Genomic DNA, 20,485 nt, shown 5'->3' with positions numbered 1-20,485 from the left:
TGATAACTATTGCCATCTTTTTATTCAAAAGACAATTTGGAATGTTAGATAAACATGCCAGTGACTTTCCATAAATAACCAATGTAATAATGTTTTATTCATAATGCAAATGTTCAATGACAACTATAAAAAAACACTGTTAATCATTGAATAAATAATGTACATTTAAAGATACCCATAAGTAATATTTAACTATCTTAGATTTGTAAGACAGCTTGTCTTGTTAAAAATAACGTTCAACTGACAACAAAGTTCAAATGGCAGTGATGCTTACCAAGGTACAGAAATGTGTTTTAGCTCAAGTAAAATAAGACACAAAGGTTTGAAATGAGAACCACTGAACCAAGTTTGATCTCAACTAACACCAGCTCTTTGGCCGCGGTCACGCACTTTCCTGAGCTGCTCCTCCAGCATGATGTTCTTTTTCACCTCCATGTTGTAGTTGTACTTCAAGTCCTCAATCTCGTCAAAAAATGCGGCATCCAATTTGCCCAGTTCGCCCTTTAACTCTTGAACTTGGGCTTGCAATCCCCTTTTCTCAGCCTCTACTGATTTCAGGAGATCTCTCAGCTTCTTGTAATCTTAACATCAAGTAGGAGAAAAGGATTTAGTTCCCATAGGGTAAAGTGTGAAATAGAGCACACATGGGAGTGTCACCTGTTTCTTGTTTACCACGTTGCTCGCTGTACACGTCAAGTCTTTGCTTTAACTTGGTGTTGTCTTTCCTCAAGTCACTGCAGATAAATATTATTTGTCTTAATTAACACTAATGTAGTAAAATTCCCAAATCGAGCTGAACATATGAAGTTTAGTACAAGGCAAGGAAAATACAAAGACTACACCATAAAGCTGCATACCCAATTTCCTTTGGGACATCTGCTTCTGCACACTTTACCTGGTGAGCCTGTAAAAATGAAAGACAAAGAGTACTTTGCAGTGAGGGATGTAGAGAACTGAACAGTTAAGCCTGTGAACTGCCTATTTTGTTCCACCTTGGTCTTATGAGTTTGGGTAACCAGTCAGAATACTCATTTGTAAAATGTAGACTAATTGGTTCACCGTGGGAATTTACTCTGGGAGGTTATGGCCTATTTTACAAATCATGTGCTAACTGGACTGCAGAGATCAAAAAGTAAAAAAACAAGCCTGCCCTAATAGCTTGTGTTTGAGTAAAATGCATTGTTTCCCGGCAGTCGGAAAAGCACAAAGTAAGTGGCAGACCTCGACCTGGTCTTCGAGTTGGTTTATCCGGATCTGGGCAGTCTCTTGGTTTTGGTTTGCCTCCTTCAACTTCTGTTTGAGTTCTGCCAAGCTAGAGTTTTTAGTCACAAGCTCCTTTTCCAGCTCCTTCATCTTGTTCTCAAACATTCTAAGGACACAGCAACAAAAAAAAATCTAAAAACAAAAACAGCAACAATGGGAAGCAACTTTAGATGGTGAAAGCATGCCCTCTTACCTGGTTACAACAGATGCCTTGGTGGACTTTACATTAGTAACATCCACAGTGGGTCGTGACAGGGCATCGCGGAGCCTTTCCTTCGTTTCCTCTAGCTCAGCTTCCAACTTCTCACAGGACAGCTCTAGGCTTGTCTTAGAGAGTTGCAACTTTTCTGCAGCCTCCGCTTCCTGATGATGAGGTTTGACAACATTAAACTAAGTGTTTGACTACTTATGTTAATTTCATAATTTCAATGTGAAGTCCAATTTTCTGCCTCAGTAAAATCGTTAGAATCTCAAATATACCCAAAATGCTTTTGTATCTTTTTTTTTAAACAAAACTTTTGAAAATCCAACAATTTCTTTGTTAGCTAGGTTTTTTTTTTAATAAGAGCAGACCAAAGACAATTAACTTCTGCAAACAATTCTTATTAAACTATCAAGTTTAATGTATGACACCAAACAGTTGCAACACTCATAGAGGTCAGCACTACTATAAAGAGCCCACATAACTGAAGTTTTTCCTTTGGAGAACTGAATTTTACTTTAAACATTTAGGACTATAAATTGAAGTCATTTTTTTATTATTACTATTTAATCAACTCCGTCTGTATTGTTACCCGTTTAATTTGTTTTCGTAGCCGTTCATTTTCCATCACGATCTTCGCCAGTCCTCTGCATTTAGATTCCAATTTACGAATCTCAGCAGCATGCTCACCCTTCACTTGGTCGCATTTGGCCTAGACGACAAAAGACCCTTGGTAGATCGTACTTTGGTAAAAAAGGTGCATATCAAGCAGACAACAACCTGTAGGTTTTTGTATTCCTGCTCCAAATCCTTATCCTGACTCTGAATTGTGGAGGTTTTCTTTAGTGTCTCATTCTCTTTTTTTACCCTCTCCACCACCTTCTTCATAAACTGGATGGTCTTCTCGAGTTCAGAAACCGTTTTACCGCTGCAGACAATCTGTCAAGAAGCCCATATCAAATGACTGTCTGATTTTATGAAAGGAGATGAGTTTGTTCATTTCTAAAGAAACATACTTTAGTATTGGCCAGTCTTTTCTGCAAATCATCACGTTCGTTTTTCAGGACACTGATTATGTCCTCTTGTTCTGCAACTTTACTCTACAAAAAAAAATCAAAATAGCAAAACACAACCCTAGATTCTACTGACTAGAAATATTTAAAGCACGAGTATATTAAACATTAAAACAAATAATATTCCTTTCAGGCGGTGAGTACCATTTTTACCACGTAACATATTTGTGTACCTTCAGCTTTGGCAAGTCGATGTTGGCCTGCGCCAGTTGGAGACGGAGCTCCAGATTCTCTGAAGCCAGATTAAGATTTTCTTTTTTCGTGTCCAAGTCTCTTGACGTCTTGCTATCTTGCTCTGATATCTAGAGTAGGTCAAAGATAAGTAGACTTAGGTAAAAAGTAAAATATATAAAGCTGTGTGGAATCTGTACCTACAACACTAATGTGGAAAAGAAAGGTACTGAAGGGGAACACTCTCAGGCTCTGCTATGTAGGGATGCTACAGAACTATTAGGACAGTAGAAGACTGAAGTGGCCTGGAGTACCTTTAGATTCTTTTGCAATCTGCTTTTCAGCTTTTTCACGCCATCCTCCATTTGTTTCCTGTCAGAATTGTCAAGGTTGTGGCTTGGTTTGGTAACATTTGAAATATCGTTTCTTGTCACTCTTGTAGCCACATCATCTTCTACAGGCATTTCTGTACCTGATTCCACCTCATCCTTACTATTACTAGCCAGTTCATCATCTTTACCTACGCCATCATTCCTTTCATCTTCTGCCAAGATGGATAAAGTACCTGATTTGTGTCGTTCTGTTTCACGGAGTCCAGTTTCCAAACCAGATGTGGTCTCAACAGAGTCACTTTCCTTTCCTGTCCTATTGCCTAGGTCTTCTTCCTTCATGTCTGCTGCCAGGTTTTCAGCCACTTCAAGGCTTGTATGCTTTTCGTCAGGGTTGCTATTAGACTCCAATTTTTCGGGGGTATTTTTGTAAACTTCCGGGTTCTCAGAGGTGCCCAATGGTTCACCTTGATTGACCACTACACTTGCTTCTGATGGCCCGCAATCCACATCAAAAGTCATGCCTTTAAAAGCCTTCAAGTTTTCCCCCTCTGTACGCAGTGGAGCGGACGGAGCAGACTGATGCCCGTCGAAAAAGAAAATAGACAGTGAAAGACAACATGGCTTTATCATGAATAGTAGAGAATGTAAGAAAATAATCCTGTGTGAATATTTACATGTGGTCTCGAGGGGCATATCTGATTCTCAATGGCTTCCAGTCTTTCCTCCAGTTGGCGGTTCCTCTGAGTCAGATCTTCCACAGCCTCATCATGACTTAAAGCCTGTTGCTGCCTAAAAAGTTCCCCATATAAACAACAGTTACTAACGGACTTTCGGTGGTTTATTTCATCTTAAGGCAAACATTGCATAGACTGAATCAGGGGTCGGGAACCTTTTTGACGAAGAGAGCCATAAACAATTCATATTTTCTAATGTTATTCCTTGAGAGCCATACTCCGAATTTAAAAGTCAAAATACATGTAAATGGGTGTCTTTTATTTTAGTAATTTCATCACTTTTAAAGTGGAAAAAAAGAACACTTTTGACAACATTCTTATGCAGTTGCTAATCAATGAGAGTATGCATTCTAGCAGTGTAATGCAAAAAAGAAGACTAAAGCAGCACTGGACGTAGTATCTCAGTTCTGTCACCAGCGGGTTCCATATTTTAGCTCACAGGTTAGCGAAGAGCCAGATGCACCCATCGAAAGAGCCACATGTGGCTCCCGAGCCATAGGTTCCCTGCCCCTGGACTAAATTCACAGAGCTGCACTGTTCACAAAGAGTAGTTACGTTGTTTTGATTTGATTAAGGTCAAAGTCAAATTTACCACAGTCAATGTCCCCCAAAATGAAGTACACATACTTGATGGTGATCAACTGAGTCTCCAGATCTGCATTCTTTTTCGTCAGCTCCTGGATCTCCTTTTCCATCTCATCGCGTCTTGCTCCTGCCACCTGGTCAGCCGTTACTCCTCGAGTCTTTGTCTTCCTCTGCAGAATGTTCCTCTCTCGCTCCAGTCTATATGAACCCCATTAAAAAAAGTTAATCAATTGTCCTTCGAGCGAGAGTTGCACAACAGTTCCTAGGAATGCTATGCCATTTCAAAAGGAAATTAAATTCAAACCACTAGACAGCATCATGCGAAACAATTTTTGGTGTGATGTTGTCCACACCTGGTATAGAGGTCTTTCATAGTGGTGAGCTGTTTGGACACAGTGTCGTTTTCTTGTTCCTTCTCCTTCAGAGCAGTCTTCACCTTCTCGAGTTTAGATTGCCACTTCTTACCCTCCTCCCACAGCAGGAGTTCCTCTTTGTTCTGTCAAATATAAGTCCTTATTACCGTAACGAATCAATTAAGATGAGCTTGGAACAAATAGAAATTGTAAATTACAGTGGATCTGTACTGTAAGGGTGAGAGTTTTACAAACCTTTCCCTGATTGACTCTTTTGAGTTCGGCACTCTTCTCTAGGTCTGACTCCAACTTCCTGATTTTTTTCTGCAGATTCTCAATGGTTTGCCCCTTTTCCTCTATCACAGGTTGACTCTAAATCAACAAATATTTCAGTTTAGAATAAGACTGCAGAGGTTTTTGCGACCTTCATATTTTTTCTTACCTGAATGCAGCTGCTCAGCCTCTTGACTTGTTTTTGCAGCTCCTCGATTTCTTGTTCTCCCCCCTCCTTCTTGGCCTGAAGGCTCTTCAGATGGCTTTGGCTCTTATCTAGCTCTTGTTTCAGACTGTCCAACTCTTTTCTGTGGATGTTTTCACCTCTCCTGGCTGACTCCTTCGCTGCTTGTAACTCATCATTAAGCTCTTGAACCTTAGCCTTCAAGGAGTGATACACACAGATCATGAATCATGTACAATGTTATTTTTGATTCGTGAAGCCCACCTTCAGGTCTTTGGTGTGCTTGTCAACCAATTTTTGTATATTGAGCCTCTCCTCGGTCTGTGCGGCATTAGTCAAGACTTGTTGCTCAGCAGCAGACGTCATCTGGGTCCGCAGTTCCAAGAGAACTTTGCTGAGAGCCTACAGAAATAAGAACCATGAGACCAAGCCTATAGTTATAAAACAAACATCAGTACCTTGATCTGTTTTTCTTTGTGGACGAGCTGAAGTCTAAGGCGTTCCACCAAGTTTTTCATGGTGTTGCTGGGCGACAGAACGTTGGCCTCCTTTTGGATCTCCAGCTCATTCTGTAGGCTGTCCACCTCCTTCTTCAGGTCCATTATCTCTCTTCTCTGGTCTTTATTCTCCATGGCCAGATCTTCGACCTCTACACCGTGAGACTCCTTCACCCTGTGCCCAATGGACCAGATTAAAATGGTAGTTTAATATTTAATAATATACCATTAGAGCAGCTTTCTATAGATTGTGTCATACATTGCCCACAGGCTGTACTGCAATAAATTTTGATTTAATGGTATGCTCTGTAGTGTTTTCAAGTTTTGTCTTGTCAACCGAGTCAGTCATAAATTGGAACTATTTTTAACTGATCCAAAAGTTTTACCTATTAGAAGTGAACCCCAAGTTCAGGAAATAACACAACCTGGAAATCTCGTCAATGTGTTTCTTGTCCTGTGTTTCCATTGCCATCTTGAATTCCTCAAGCTCCATAGCGGCTATTTTCAGCTTCTTGGTGATGGATGTGAGGGACATGTCTTGTTCAAACACTGTCTGCTCTAACTCAGCCACGTGGTCCAGGTGTTTGGAGCTAGGCACAATAATCCTGGGTTTCTTCATCATCTCCTGTCAGAGACAATTGAGCACTAATGATGTGATTTCCCAGTCGTGTTTTAGAAACATGATATAAAATATGAGTACCGCTGCCTGCTGTTTGAGGCGGTCCAGTGTGGTGTCATTGTTGGAGTCAAGCTTCTGATAGAGCGTCCTCAGCTCTTCGTCGTGTCTCTTGATCATCTCTTCTTGATCCTTTGGTAAATAGAATGGGTTAGTCAGAAGAACTAATCCTTAAGTTTGTCTCACCATACCTTTACAGCTTGAGTCAACTGGTTCTGGTATTTCTTGAGAATGCTGTCTTTCTTATCTAACCGCTCTTGGAGGTCTTTGACAGTCTTGTGCACAAACTTGCGAACTTCTGTGTCCGCCAGTGAACGCCCACCATCGGTGACAAGAGTTGGGAGGCGGATTCGCAGCTCATTGATAACTTTGTCTCTGGAAACCACATTCTGTTCAGACTTTCGCAAAGCTGCTTCCTTCTCGTTCAGTTTCTGTTTGACAGAAGTGATGCCGATTATATCTTGTGTCATTGTAGAGGAACAAAATGGAAATAAAAGAACATGCCTCATCCAAACGTTTGCAAGCTGCTTGCGAGTCTGAGATGGCATCAGCTTGCGCGTTGATTTTCCTCAAGGCAAGCTCGAGTTGTTGAGTGAGGGGTAGATTTGTGTCTGGAACATAGCTGGGCACATCTTCTGCCTAGCTTATTAATGGGTTAGGATTATTAGAAAACAAAAATTAAATCTTAATTGACCTTTTTGATTTTGATGATAGATATAAATGATGATAAATAATAAATATATATTGTGTGAATAAACCTTTTCATCATCTCCCAGTAACTCCTTCGGGTGGCTTTCGCGCTGATCTAGTTGACGTTCCAACTCCAACTCTCGTTGATCCCATGCAAGTTGTTGCTCTTCTTGAATCTTCACACACACACAAAAATAATTTAATGCTAAAATGTCTACAAGTGAGGAACTTTTTAACTTGGGTCACACACTCACTGTATTCAGCTGCACTATCTCCTCTTCGAGTGAGTGGATGTTTCTTTCCTGCTCCTCCAGCAAGTTCTTGAGGTACCGGATTTCCTCCTTCTGAACAACTACCTCCCTCCTTTTCCTCAGTTCCTGCAAATGAGCTTCTTCCAACTTCTTGTGCCACTCGCGTACCTGTGTGAATGGCAACTGGTTTAGTTGCATTATCGGGAGAATACTTTGTAAACGGAATGAACCACTGACTATCTGCTGCTGTTTATTTAAACAAAAAAATATATATCAGGTAAGACTCTTGTCCTTTTTGATTAGATACATTCTATTCAATGTCCCAATGTGCTGCTTTTCTCTAGAGACATTACACGCATACACATTTAGCCTGACTAAAGACAAGTACTACATAAAAAGGATAGATGATGACAGTGTTGTGCCTTGGCAGTTGGCTTCGATCTGTTGGCTGAGCATATTGATTTAATTTGATTTTTCCACATTGACACAGAGGAAGTATGCTTCCACATTGACACACATGGCAAGGCATGGAGGACAACCAACCTTCTGGGCCCCTTTGGCATCTTTCAGTGTAGCACAGAGCTCTTCCAGGCCTTGGAGCCTCAACTCCAGCTCCTCTGCTCGACATTCGGCAACCCTGCGCGCCTCCTCTGCTTTTCTTCTCTCTTGGCAAGCCTTTGCACGCTCCTCCTGGAGTCCCACCAGGGTAGATGAGAATTTCTCCTGTTGCTTCAGTGGCAGCGCGCCGGCAAATTGCCGGCGCAGGGATTGCACCGTCTGCCGCAGACGCCTACACCGGTTGCCGGCCTCTTGGCGGGCCAGGTATAGCGCCTGCTCGCTGGCGTCAAGACGCTGCTCGGTGCGCCGCAAAAGCGCCTCCAGATGGCGGACGTGGGCAGCGGAAGCAGCTAGTTTGGCCAAGGCGTCTGACTCGCTGAGTTGCAGGGCCACTATGTGCTGGTGGAGCTTGGCCACCAGGGCTTTCTCATCGGATTGAGACTGAAGACAAAAGAAAGAGTGGATGTTTTTGACCTCATTTTAGTCAGCATCAGAAAGATTAATCATTGATTTTTTTCTGAAATAAGGACCGGTGCATGGGATTAGATTAGACACTTACTTGGTGGTCTAAAATTTGTCTTCTCAAGGATTCCACTTCTTTATCTTTAGAATGTTGTCGAGCCTGGAACACCGATGATTGTTTCATGGCAATGTCAGAAACCTCCCGAAGCCTATGGTTCACGGATAAAAATACATAAAAGCTTTTAAAAATGACGTACAAATTAAAACATGGTATTATCAATAGATTATTGTACTGCTTGTTAGTTATACTTTGAAAGCTCAGCGCGTAGTTGCGCTTCTACGGCCTCCAGCTCTGTGATCTTTGCCCGGTCGGCATCTCCGGCCGCTTTGGTTACGCATTCGGCCAGCTCGTCCCTCAGTTCTCGCTCCACGTGTTGTGCCTCTACGTTCATTTTTGTCATCTGAGGAGGGAAATAAAAACACTTGCGCATGACGCTATGATTCAATGGAAAGGCTGGTTTATGAATAAGAGACAAAAGAACTCCCATCTTTAGTTTTTTAAATTCTCTAAATGAACATGTCTGAATTTACAACATGGTAATAATGTTTTCAATAGTGTATAGAAGTCATAAAAAAGAAACCCTTTTACTTCCTAACTTACCTCAGCAAACTTGGCCTCTAGCTCAGCATTTCGTTCCTCCACTTTGCTGAGGGAGCGTTTCAGCTGTTCGTACATGCTGCTGGCATGCTCCGCCCGTTGTCGTTCATTCAACTCCTTCATCTCCAGTGTGGCCATCTGCCTGGCAGCCGATGTCCCCTGGTCTGGACCATTCTCTGTGTTGTCTTCGCTCCTTTCCGACTTAGCATTCTCCCATGCATGCTCCAACTTGTACAGCTTCTCCTTTGTGATTTCCAATTCTTTGCTGATGGTGGACATTTGGCCTCTTAGAGATGTATTCTCACTCTATAGGGACAAAAAATAGAATGGAGAGGTACCTCAAAGTAAGAACCATTGTCCAAAAGGAAACAGTTAAACCTCCTAGCTTTCATCAGGTTGTGTTTGCCCACCTCCAGATTTTCCAAATTAGTGGTCCTCTTGACCAGCAGGCCATCTCTCTGCAATACATCCCTGTACTTGACGGTGAGTTCCGTGTACTGCCTGTTAGCCTTCTCTAGCTCAGATGCCGGCACACTTTCGTCCACAGCCTTCTGTAGGGCTGCCATCCTGTACGCTGCTGATTCCTTTTAATGGAAAACAGCAAAAAAAGGCTACTGAAAACGACAGAGTTTATTCTTGAATGAAAAACAAACTTCACTTAATTTCTAGCTATAAAACGCAGTCATGAAAACTACTTTTAACAGTTGGAAGATACACCTAAAACCTTTTAAAGAAGCCCAAGTTCTGTCAATCAATTGAAAAATGTTACCACCTCGGCCTCTGTTTTTCTGCAAGAAAAACCTTACATTTGGACTATGCTCAAAATTCATTTTTGTACCTTGCTTCTAAGAAGGGAACCGATCCTCTGTGTGACGGCAGTCTGCATTTGAACATCATCATCCCTTAATCGGCCATTTTCCTTGCGTAAGTGTTGTTCCTGCTCCAATAAGGTGGTGCAGCGGCGACTCAGCTTCTTCTCGTTCACTTTAGACAAGGTCATCTGGCGAAGCACTTCGCTTAGATGCCGCCTGACTTCCTCTGGGTCCTTCTCAAGGGTATCTAGTAGTTCCTACAATCAGGGAAATGCAATTGAAATCTTTTTCCCCACGGTAACAAAATAAGAGGGTGCAAAGTTGAGCAGTATTACAGTCTAAGTGGCTAACTTAGTCTAACCCGTCTGTCTAATGAAATGGAAAAAAAGTGCATGAAAGACATTGGCGGGGAATGTCAAAGTCTTCAGTAAGGCAGCAGTTTTGCATTCTATATTGCCTTACGTTGAACTGCTGGAGTTTAACAGCATCCACCTGCCCTTGCTCTTCAAGTCTAGTTCTGCTGTATATCAGAGAATTCTTTTCCTTCTCCCATTGAGACTTTTCGCTGAAAAAAAAAAATTGACAGATGGAAAAATCAACGTTCAGCCACTTGAAAACATTATTCACACAAGAATCCAATGAGGAAAGTTGAATCTCTTAAACCTGAGGTATTCCTCATAGAGAAGCCCTTGCTGGTGGTTGATAATTGCAAACTTCTCTTTGTATTCCTCCAATGTTTTAGTCAGCATATCCTTTGTGTTCTCCTGGTTCTGAAGCTCCTGGTTGTCATCAAGAAGAAAATACAACATTTAGTACTAATACTTTTTATTTATCCAACTTGGCACACAGGGTGATACAAACCTGTAGAAGACGGATGGCATACTCGTTTAAAGAGTTGATGACCTCCATACTACTCGGCTCTAGACCTTGGGGGAGACTCAAAGGCTTGAAAAGGCCTCCACCTATGTTGCCAGACTTCCTCATGTGTTCCAGTTCACCCTCCAGGCGACTTATCTGACACCATGCAAAAAGGAGGCATGCAGGAAAGTCACAATCACTGCCAGCCATCTAGTAAACGTATTTTAACTTATTTGCCCTCGTGGGAGTGTGGCAGCGAATGATCACTGCCAGGCCTCAGTTAAAACACCACTAACATTGGCAACCAATGAGTTCATGTTGGTTTTAATGAAAGCACGTGAAGATTCAAGATTTTCCTTTTTAACAGTATAGAATTTTAAAACGTTTCAGAACCAATGTTCTCATTCTCCCAAACAGTATTGAAAGCAAATATCACAGACAGGTGCTAAATTGCTTACAAACTGAAAGGAAAAGCTCTTTGTAAAACCCAAAACAGTTTGACCAACCAACAGGAAATTTGGTGGACGTCTTTCAAAACATGATCTATGAAAAACGCTGCCTTTTCCTGGACGCACCTTCTCTTTTGAAGCAGCGAGTTGAGAAATGTTGCCAGTTGCTTCCTCACGGATGGACTTCAGTTCACGCCGCAGCTCCTGATTCCTGCCCACAAGCTCATGGATTTGAGATTTAAGATCCACTGTCAGATGTTTGCCTCCTATGTTCTCGTCCTGTTCAAATAAGGACTCAATAAAAAAAGGGATTCTGAAGTGTAGGAAGTGCCTTTGATGGCTGCCATGGGGACACATTACAACAGACTAGAATGGATTGAAAGGATTAGAACCTCAACAGTGAGATTAATTACATCCACCAGACCGGTAATACTAGAATGAGCATCAGGCGGTAAGGTCTTCTTGGTTTTCAAAGACTGGAGGACATCTTTTAGTACAGCTTCCACATCTCCCTTTTCCTTGGAGAGCTGCTCCACTTTGGGGAAAGTCAGAAAATAATCAAATGTAAGCACTGAAATGGACTGACTGGACAAACTGATGGAATGAATGGGAATATTCTGTTTACGTTTGAGTTGAAACTCAGTCTTGCGCAGCTTCAGTTGTCTTTTCTGCATTTTTACTTCTTCTTCAAGGTGTTCATTCTGCAGACAAAATGTTTTGAAATTATTGACCACTAGGACTTGAAAAGCATTTTCATCCTGACAACGTACTAAAGTGGTCCTCCTGAAACTGACCTTGGCTCGTAGCTCTTCATCCATGTGAATCTTGGGCAACTTTGCATCGTCCTCCACCAAAAGGGATGGAGGTAGCCCTAAAGACACAAAAGTGTAACCTTGGATTGAATCCCTGGAAGTGGCCACAAAATGGCTTCTATTGACCATTCAAATACTGATTACTCAACTGTAGATGAATAGTTAATTAAAGTAAAAGGATCATATGATAACTACCGGGAAGTAGGACAGACAGCGCATAGTTCCCTGGAACACAAACTTTCTTGTCTATTCATCTTTTGTAATTCTTTTGCAACAAATGGCAACATTTTTAGGCTAGTAGAGGGACTACCAAGATATTTTTGCAAAAATATTTTCAATTTGATTCCCCTTTAAACAGACAGAAATGGCATGAAGCTATTTTTAGAACTTGTAATTGTCACCTCTCTCTTTGGCCAGAAGTCTGATTTGCTTCTTCATTTCTAGTCGTTCCTCTTCAAGACGCTCAATCTGAACACGAAGATATCTTAAACAACTGGTAACAACTGGTCATGGGGAAAAATAGCAGTAAAAATATTGGATTACTTATACCTCTTTAGTGAGTATTTGATTTTCAGCCTTGTACTGCCGTTGTTTGAGGCTTCTGGCGTGCTTGAATTCCTCAAGATCCACTTCATGCCTTGGTTCATAGCCTTTGAAAAGAAACGTTTAAACAAGAGTCAGAAAATGTTATTTTTTTGTAATGTGATAAAAAAAAATCACCAAGTCTTTCTCGGAAATCCTCATTTTCCTCTGCGACCTGGTTGATTGTTATGTACGCTTGGTTAATCTCTTTGGTCACAGCCCCCAACTCCAAATCTCTCTTTTGGATTTGACTTTTACACTCCTTGATCTCGTTGATGGCTTCTTCGAGGCCGTATATACCCTGGAATAGAGTGAGCATTCATCATGAGAGAGTCTTTACTTAACCCGTTTGTCTTAAGCTTTTCAAAGAAGTCAGAATTGATTGGACACGCATTTACTCCAGCGGCATCACATGAATGACAAAGGGCCTTTCTAAAGCAACCAACATCAGTACTTATATCAGTGTCTGAATTACAAAACATTGGTAATTTACTCGTATTTGGTTTCCAGTCCTGTGATCAACACACACAACACCACTCTAGAACATACAAAGCGTGCTTATTTTGTTGATCAAAAATGGAACATTCCAGGGGAAATCACTTATTCACAGATGGCGCCAAAATGTATTGATATTATTGAAAATTAGTTGCAGTTTCATAACAAAGTATGCTTTGTTAGTTAAATTGAATCTTCATCATCTTGAAGCTATGGCCCCTTTAAACGTATGGTCACCTTACTCGCTCATAATCTTTCAGGCGCTTGAAGGCTTCAATGATCTCCTGGTCTTTTTCTTCCGCGTGAGTTTCGGCTCTCCTCAAAGCCTCCTCCGCGGCTGCTGCTCTCATCTCGGCAGCATGATTCTTGGATGTGAGCTCCTCCATCTTTCTCTGCTGGACCAGCACTTAAAACAACCACAATTGTTCTGCTTGGACAACCAAATTCTTAAAATTGGTTTGCTCAGAAGACAAAAATAAATTGTCAAACCTTTGGCACATAAATGTACTGGAGCTGTGCCACTTACAAGGCAAAACATCCTAATTGTTTTGTATTACCTAAAATGTTTTGTCAAACTGTGTAGGTTTAACAGGTGCAGGTTTTCAAAAATCAACTTCAAAATAACCTTTTCGAATCACAGCTGTTTTTGTTGTGTTTAGAATGTCAAGCTACTCACTTCCGCTTTCCTTTTTGGGCACCTTCAAACCCTCCATAAGTAGTGTTTGCTTCTCCATTTCCCCTGTAAACTGCTCAATTTGCTCTCTCAGGATCTTGATCTGTTCATCTCGGTCTTCCACGGACTGCGAAGCATTCGATCATCAACAATTGTCTTTGTTAGAATCAGAGAGAGGATCAGGAGAGGGTATGCATGTAGTGCAGAATAGACCTGTTGCAATGTAACAACATTGCTTCTGTCCAGGTCCAACTGAGCCGTGCGCAATTTGTGCTGGAGGTCACGGATCATCTGCTGGTACACCAAAATCTCCTCGTCCTTTCCAGAGAGCACTTGCTGTGAAAAAAATGAGGAAGAAAACATTCTCAATGTAGGGCTCATGTGTCAAACCGGTCCTCAAAGGGCCACAGTGGGTGCAGGTTTTCATTCCAACTCAACAAGAGGATACCTTTTGCAAGTGTAATCAGTTAATTAAAGTCAGGTGCTACTTATTTTAGAAGACACCTGATTGGTTAAAATGTCGGCACTGGATCGGTTAGAACAAAGACCAGGACTCATTGCGGCCCTCGGCGGAATCGGTTTGACACATGATGTAGGGGAACACTTTTGCTTAACATCGGGAATTGAGGTGCTTGAAATTAGGCAAGCTTTTAAACAACTTGGATGGGATAACTAGTAACGACAATCATTGAGGCTTCTATTTGTACTACCATTTTATAAATAATATTAAATATAGTTGGATATAATTGAGGGTTAAAAAGACCAATGCAGGTAGCCCGGTGAACAAGTGATTAGCGCGTTGGCCTCTCAGGCCCGGGGTTGTGGGTTCGATTATTATTTGCCATACTGTGAGTGTGCATCATGGGGAATCCAGTTATTTGCGTGTGTTGCTGGCCACTATTTGGAATGCCCATGCAAGTGATGGCAAATACTTTTGACCATCATTAATTCACTGTTTCAAGTTGCTGAGAAGGTATCAACTAACCTTCCATTGGTCCACTTTGGCGTTGACCGCTGCCATAATGGGGTCATTCTCTTCCGTCGTGTCGTTAATCTTCTGTGTCAACTCTCTGACCTGCACATTAAGTGGAAGACAGTAACATTTCAACGTGCCTAAAGATGTTTTTTTTTTTCTTTCTTTTTATTACCTGAAGCTCGGCACGGTCCCTCTCTTTCCGCAGCTGGTCCGTTAGAGAGTCGCATTGATGGACGGCTATCTTGATCTTATTGTATTCATCGCTCATCTTCTCCATCTCCTTGGCTGATTCCATCACACATTTCTGCATGTGGAGGTTGTCTGCCTTCAGTCGTGCCATCTCATCTTCTGCTTGCTAAGATAATAATCAATCAGTACAATTGTGATCACTCGACGCCATAGATGGCAGTATGGATGCTGCAAATCGGATACCTGCAGTTCATCCAGGCATTGGGAAAGTTGGCGGTTGGCTGAGTTGAGCTTTCTCTGAGTCTCAGCATTTTCCTCTTTGGATGCTTCTGACTCCTTACGTTCCAACTCTCCTTGATAAAAGTCTGCATCCTGTTGGAGCTGGGTGTTCTGAACCAGGACAAATTTATTTTTACATACTTCTTCTACAAGACTTACAATTCTAGCTCTATAAACCTAGCAAAAAATGACCCAGAAGATAAATCAATTGTTTTGTGCGTAATAAATTCCAGGCACACAGCAATTGGAAAGGTTTGTTTGTCCTTGACGGATCCCTGGAAATCAAACGTTAAATAACACTTGGAGCCAAAATGTCAAACTTATTTGTTCCTTTAGCCATGGCATGAGAGACATTTTTGTTTTTTAACTTTCAAAACATTCCACGTGTTCCAACTTAAACCCGGCTGACAAGTAGGTCTTTGAAAGATATTTCAGTTTTTGTCTCATACTACAAATACACAGCACGCACACAGTTCAGTTTATAAGAAATTTCTGAGTCGAGTGTCAGCCAAATTTCAAGCATTTAAGGGAAAAACAAAAATAAATCATTACCAATTAGTCACAATGTTTTCTAAGATATTGGAGTGTTTTAAGATGTGGCTTGTTGACATATTTTTGTGGAAATACTTGAAACTGGCTTTTTCTGGGAGAAATTGAACATTTAAGCCCCATCATAGGCAATTTCCTCGTTGACGGATTCCTCAATCCAAAATGGCCTTCACTTGAGAAAGCCAATGTTTATGAACGCTGACTACGATTGTCATTTTTTGATGTAGGAAACTCGAGCCCTTTAATCAAACTTAATTGCACAACCTACAAGTCTTACCTTCTTTTTGAGCTTTTTTATCTTTGGCAAAGCAGATCAAAGAGAGCAATGGAAAAGATGTCAGAAAAAAAAGCAGATGACAAATGAAATTTGAAGGATTATGTATTAAGACAGAAAAGGTGAAAAGCTAAGAGGGAAAAAACGTGAAGTTTTGGGAGTGCATGGCAGCCACGTACTTCTTTCCGCAGCGTCTTCACCTCGTCTTCAGCTGCCTCTGACCGCTTTACTAACTACAGAACACAGAAATCACAAACAAAATCATCTTTAACAGCAATTATACTTGTTTATGACTTTCAATGAATCCAAATGTTTTTCACCATAGTATCAGAACAAACTCTTGAATCAAAAAAGTGAGCTTCAGGATGGTCTTTAATATGACCCAATGTATGACAGTTTTATTGCTAGTAAACTTTTTTTAATACATCTATACGTGTTATGGTTTTGAGTTCACTTCCCACAGTTTTACTGGTTCATTGACACATAAGCAAAACAAAAATTGGCTAACTGCTATTGTTTTTCTATTCTATTAAATAAAATAGAAACTGAAACATATTTTTTCAGAGCCACTTTTAAACACAGTTTGGAATCCTAGCCCAACTAGTCTACTAGGATGTCCCTACCTCTTCAATAGTCTTCTTGCTTCCTCCCATCTCCCTTCTCAAGTGCGTCACCTCCTTTTCTTTCTGTTCCAGTTGAGTCTCTAGCTGACTGAGTTCATTCCGCAGGAAGCGGTTGTCTGTACCACCACCACCACCACCTCCGCCACTCTTGGCGTACTGCGACCAGACACAAAAAATGGAAATACAATTGCAATTTATAATAACACTTATGAACACATTTAAAGACATGGATCTCTCTCAAATTACCTCTTCTTTGCAATGAGAACAGTTTCTGTAGTTATATTGCGTGTAAAAACAATGAAATAAAGAGCCTCGCAGTGCAAATGGCCTTTACCGTCACTATCCTCAGAATTAAGTGTAATCCTCTTAGGTGTTCAACCAATCACAATGCAGCCATTTATACATGTATCATTGGGCCAGCTAAGACTTATTAGAAGCGTACACATAAAAGTATAAAAGTTCTTAACATAGTATTTGATTCCCCATAACCATAAATACCACTAAAATGCAATATTAAAAAAATATATTGATAGTACTAAAAGTGTCAATCTAGACCAAATATGACTTATGAGCAAATGTATGTGGAATTACTGCAACTATTTTTCAAAACTCAAAATTTTCTTCCGAGGTGATATTGACAAAAGGACGATAGATGTCTTCTGCATTTAGCCAAATAAAACAAAGCCTTACCTTGAGGTCATCCTCCAGTCTCATCACCTTGGCTTGAAGTTTATTTTCTAGACAGCAAAAATGCTATTATCAAAAAAACAAAACATAGGAAGTGTGTTTTTGTTCCCAGAGCGATATATGCACTAACCATTTTTCTCTTGCTCTTCCACCAGCTGCATGGCGAGGGATGATTCCTGATGTTTCGTCTGTGGCATTGTTAAGACAACATGGTGTTTAAACCCAGGCACAATTGCTGCTGCTTATTTCCCAGTGTAGTTTATTAGACAGTGCAAATGAGAGCAGACTAAGACCTTGAGCAGGGACTGAAACACTCGAAGTAGGTGGACAACGTCTTCCTGAGCTTGATGCTCCAACTGCCACTCTTCTGTCTGTGACACAATGCAGACACAGCACATTAGTATATTAATAAGTAGAAACCTTTCAGGCAAATAATGTGCATGAAAAAGAGCTATACAAAGGCCCCTTAACTGCATCTTTACATTTACCGGTATACAAAAGCTAACTGATTTGACATTTGATCAATATATTTTCAGACTTCCGTCAGCTAGTTAGGGGGGCCCGGCGGCCAAGTGGTTAGCGCGTCGGCCTCACAGTTCTAGGGTTGAAGGTTCGATCCCAGGTTGGTCCTGACTGTGTGGAGTTTGCATGTTCTCCACGCCCTTGAGTGGGTTTACTCCCACATCACAAAAACATGCAGGGTAGGCTTGTTGAATACTTTAAATTGCCCCCAGGTGTGAGTGTGAGCATGAATGGTTGTCTGACTCCTTGTGCACTGCTATTGGCTGGCCATCGATTCAGGTCCCCGGCATGGTGCCCATAGTTAGCTGGGATAGGCTCCAGCACCACCCACAACCCTTGTGAGAATAAGCAGTTCAGAAAATAAAGGAATTAATGAATATCAGTTTGTTTTGTTTGTATCACAGCAGGGAAGTATTGAGCGGACAAAACATGAGAATGAGATCTGTTGGGGTTTTCAATGAATCTGGCTTTAAAATGACCAAACAATAAATGTTTCCCTGAAGTGGTTGTTCGAGAATAGTTTCAACATGTACCCCACTAGTTATTGTTTGCCTGTATTTTTTGTACATTTGACGTTGTGTGGCATCGCTGCATGTTTATATAAACAATCGACCATCTGGAATAATGAAAAATGTTCCACTTATTGTGGATCATTTTCATCTTCACTGCTGTGGCATATTTGAGCGAGATATTTGTGCCTGGTTTCTGGAATTGTTACAACCAAAACAAATAAATGCAGATGCTGGTGAAAAAGAGGCCTTAACAAAACACGCTGATAACATTCATGCTTTTGGTATGATGAACGGTGGAAATCAAAGCGACCTGTCAACCTCATGTTAGGAGTTAATTCAAAAATATACTGCTCATGTCAAATGTCATTCAATTTGTAACATCATTATTTTTCAAAACATCCTATATTCAGTCCTTTGGTGCTCACAAAAATGAGCTTTTTCCAAAGTGCTAAGAATTTTGTGCAAGGGGTTGTGGGGTCGGTTAGTGACGGTGGTCTGAAAATGTGTAGATCCTATCATGTATGCTATTCCAAATTGTATGCACCATTAGAACATTATTTACACTATGGGAGAATGGACTCTTCATGTTTCCTTTTAAATACATGATTTAAATGAACATTTTATTAGGCCAGGTGGTCGTCAGGAAACATGACCGATGTGGAATAACATGAAGATCAAGTGTTTCAGTCAACACTTTTTAAATCTTTGTTTTCATAGACCCCATGAGAAATGGAAAAGAATGTTTGCGTAGACCCCATGAATAATGGAAAATAGTTTGAGTCAAGAAGAGTTGTGCAATAAAGTAAGAAAGGTTGAAAATGGAAATGATAATAAACAAGGAAGGAATCATATGCATGCATGTAGTCTTGTCACAGTACCAAAATACTGGTTGGTATAGGATTTTTCATACTAGGATAAAGTTTGACAAAAATATTTCAGTTTCGTGGTATTGCAGTTGTACCTTTAAAATCATATCTTAAAAATGCAATAATTCTCCACAGTATATTTTATTTATACTTTAGTAATGATGGTGAATTCAACATGAAATTCACAGTATTCCAGCTCATATATTGCAGTGGTCAACATCAGATTTTAAGAATGCATCGTCAGAAGGCCTCACAGTGGGTGCTGCTTCCCTCAGTACGTTTCACCTGGGTTCAAATCCAGCACGGTCTAAATGTGTGGACTTTGCATGTTCTCCCGAGGCCTGTGTGGGTTTCCTCCCACATTCCAAAAACATGCAAGGTGGAGTGATCGGAAACTCTAAATTGCCCCTAGGTATGGGTGAGTGTGAATGGTTGTCCGTCTCCTTATGCCCTGCGATCGGCTGACCACCAATTCAGGGTGTCCCCCGCCTCTGGCCCGAAGTCGGCTGGGATAGGCTCCAGCACCCCCCGTGACCCTAGTGAGGATAAAGCGGTTCAGAAGAGATGAGATGGGTATAGATGCAATGTTGTTGTTTTTTTCCAAATTTATGACGCCACTCAGCCCTTTTCAGATGGTTTAAAACAACTTTTTTGGAGTTGGATAGTTACCGAGGTGAAGCGTGTGACAAGATCGTCCAGTTCATCTTTGTCATATTCGTGGAAATTCTGCGCCTCGATCCTCTTCACCTCATCCCACTCAAGAGCAACAGGCATCCCAGCCATGGCGACGCCACACACAGCTGAGGAGAGCTTTCAGCAAGAAAAACGCAACAACAGGCTTACATTATTACAAATATATCCTAACAATATAGTTTGACTATTGCGAAAACCAACCTACATATTACGTTTAGCAGCAAATCGCAACGAGCTGTTTTTTTAAAACCATCGAATCATCAAACCATGAAAAGACCGTTCTGTGAAACGGAATTAATGTTTTGTATTATGTATTAACGAGTGTTTGTTCTACCCAAAATCGCAAATGAAGACGTATCACATTATGTCCAAAAGACATCCATTACCTTCTGACTATGTACAAAGTTTAAATAAGACGATCGATGCTTTCTTAAATCTATCGTTAAAAAAAATTCTTTTTACGCGGCATCATTTTATTTTTGTTGTAGTTCCTCGGCATTTTCTTCTTCTGGTATAATGTGTCCAATGGCATTCTCAATGCAATCGATGCCATTACCGCCACCTAAAGATTTAGTTTTGTACTGTAGAAGTACGGTGATTTTTTTTTTATCTTAAGGCAATTGAAAGAATAATTCTTCATATTGTGACAACATGTGTTTTCTTCCAACACAC

The 20,485-nt window shown here is 40.9% G+C and overlaps 2 protein-coding genes across 7 annotated transcripts in view; one reads left to right on the top strand and one right to left on the bottom strand.

The window, feature by feature from the left end:
- The window catches only part of LOC144070872 (centrosomal protein of 290 kDa-like), a 30,912-nt gene extending 11,797 nt beyond the window's left edge, over window positions 1-19,115 (top strand). Inside the window, exon 41 of the mRNA XM_077595362.1 lies at window positions 17,376-19,115. The gene's annotated coding sequence lies outside the window, so the exon portion shown is untranslated. The remainder of the gene's footprint in view (window positions 1-17,375) is intronic.
- cep290 (centrosomal protein 290) lies at window positions 6-20,485 on the bottom strand. Of its 6 annotated transcripts, none has more exons than XM_077595358.1 (53): window positions 20,200-20,485; window positions 19,790-19,930; window positions 17,514-17,591; window positions 17,351-17,408; window positions 17,224-17,270; window positions 16,534-16,689; window positions 16,090-16,143; window positions 15,914-15,934; window positions 15,052-15,198; window positions 14,792-14,974; window positions 14,629-14,718; window positions 13,857-13,979; window positions 13,647-13,770; window positions 13,213-13,376; window positions 12,614-12,776; window positions 12,443-12,543; window positions 12,295-12,361; window positions 11,876-11,952; window positions 11,707-11,782; window positions 11,495-11,616; window positions 11,208-11,360; window positions 10,636-10,788; window positions 10,438-10,553; window positions 10,237-10,339; window positions 9,801-10,031; window positions 9,373-9,546; window positions 8,966-9,268; window positions 8,614-8,765; window positions 8,402-8,513; window positions 7,828-8,283; window positions 7,288-7,452; window positions 7,102-7,209; window positions 6,848-6,982; window positions 6,535-6,774; window positions 6,368-6,475; window positions 6,093-6,292; window positions 5,629-5,842; window positions 5,435-5,572; window positions 5,156-5,368; window positions 4,969-5,085; window positions 4,714-4,856; window positions 4,403-4,558; window positions 3,716-3,830; window positions 3,024-3,617; window positions 2,712-2,840; window positions 2,482-2,565; window positions 2,246-2,404; window positions 2,058-2,177; window positions 1,457-1,626; window positions 1,228-1,369; window positions 858-904; window positions 658-734; window positions 6-581 (listed from the first exon to the last, which is right to left on the bottom strand). In XM_077595358.1, the coding sequence occupies exons 2-53, from the start codon at window positions 19,901-19,903 to the stop codon at window positions 355-357; spliced, it is 7,719 nt and encodes a 2,572-aa protein (XP_077451484.1). In that variant the 5' UTR covers window positions 19,904-19,930; window positions 20,200-20,485; the 3' UTR covers window positions 6-354. The 6 variants fall into 6 exon arrangements, with proteins under 6 accessions (XP_077451484.1, XP_077451482.1, XP_077451481.1 ...); XM_077595356.1 differs by having other exon boundaries at window positions 1,222-1,369; window positions 20,019-20,484; XM_077595355.1 differs by having other exon boundaries at window positions 1,222-1,369; window positions 20,200-20,483.

This window comes from Stigmatopora argus, chromosome 3 (assembly GCF_051989625.1).
Source record: "Stigmatopora argus isolate UIUO_Sarg chromosome 3, RoL_Sarg_1.0, whole genome shotgun sequence".
NCBI classification, from domain to species: domain Eukaryota; kingdom Metazoa; phylum Chordata; class Actinopteri; order Syngnathiformes; family Syngnathidae; genus Stigmatopora; species Stigmatopora argus.
The sequence above is the reverse complement of the archived record's forward strand: the minus strand, read 5'-3'. Positions and strand labels throughout refer to the sequence as shown.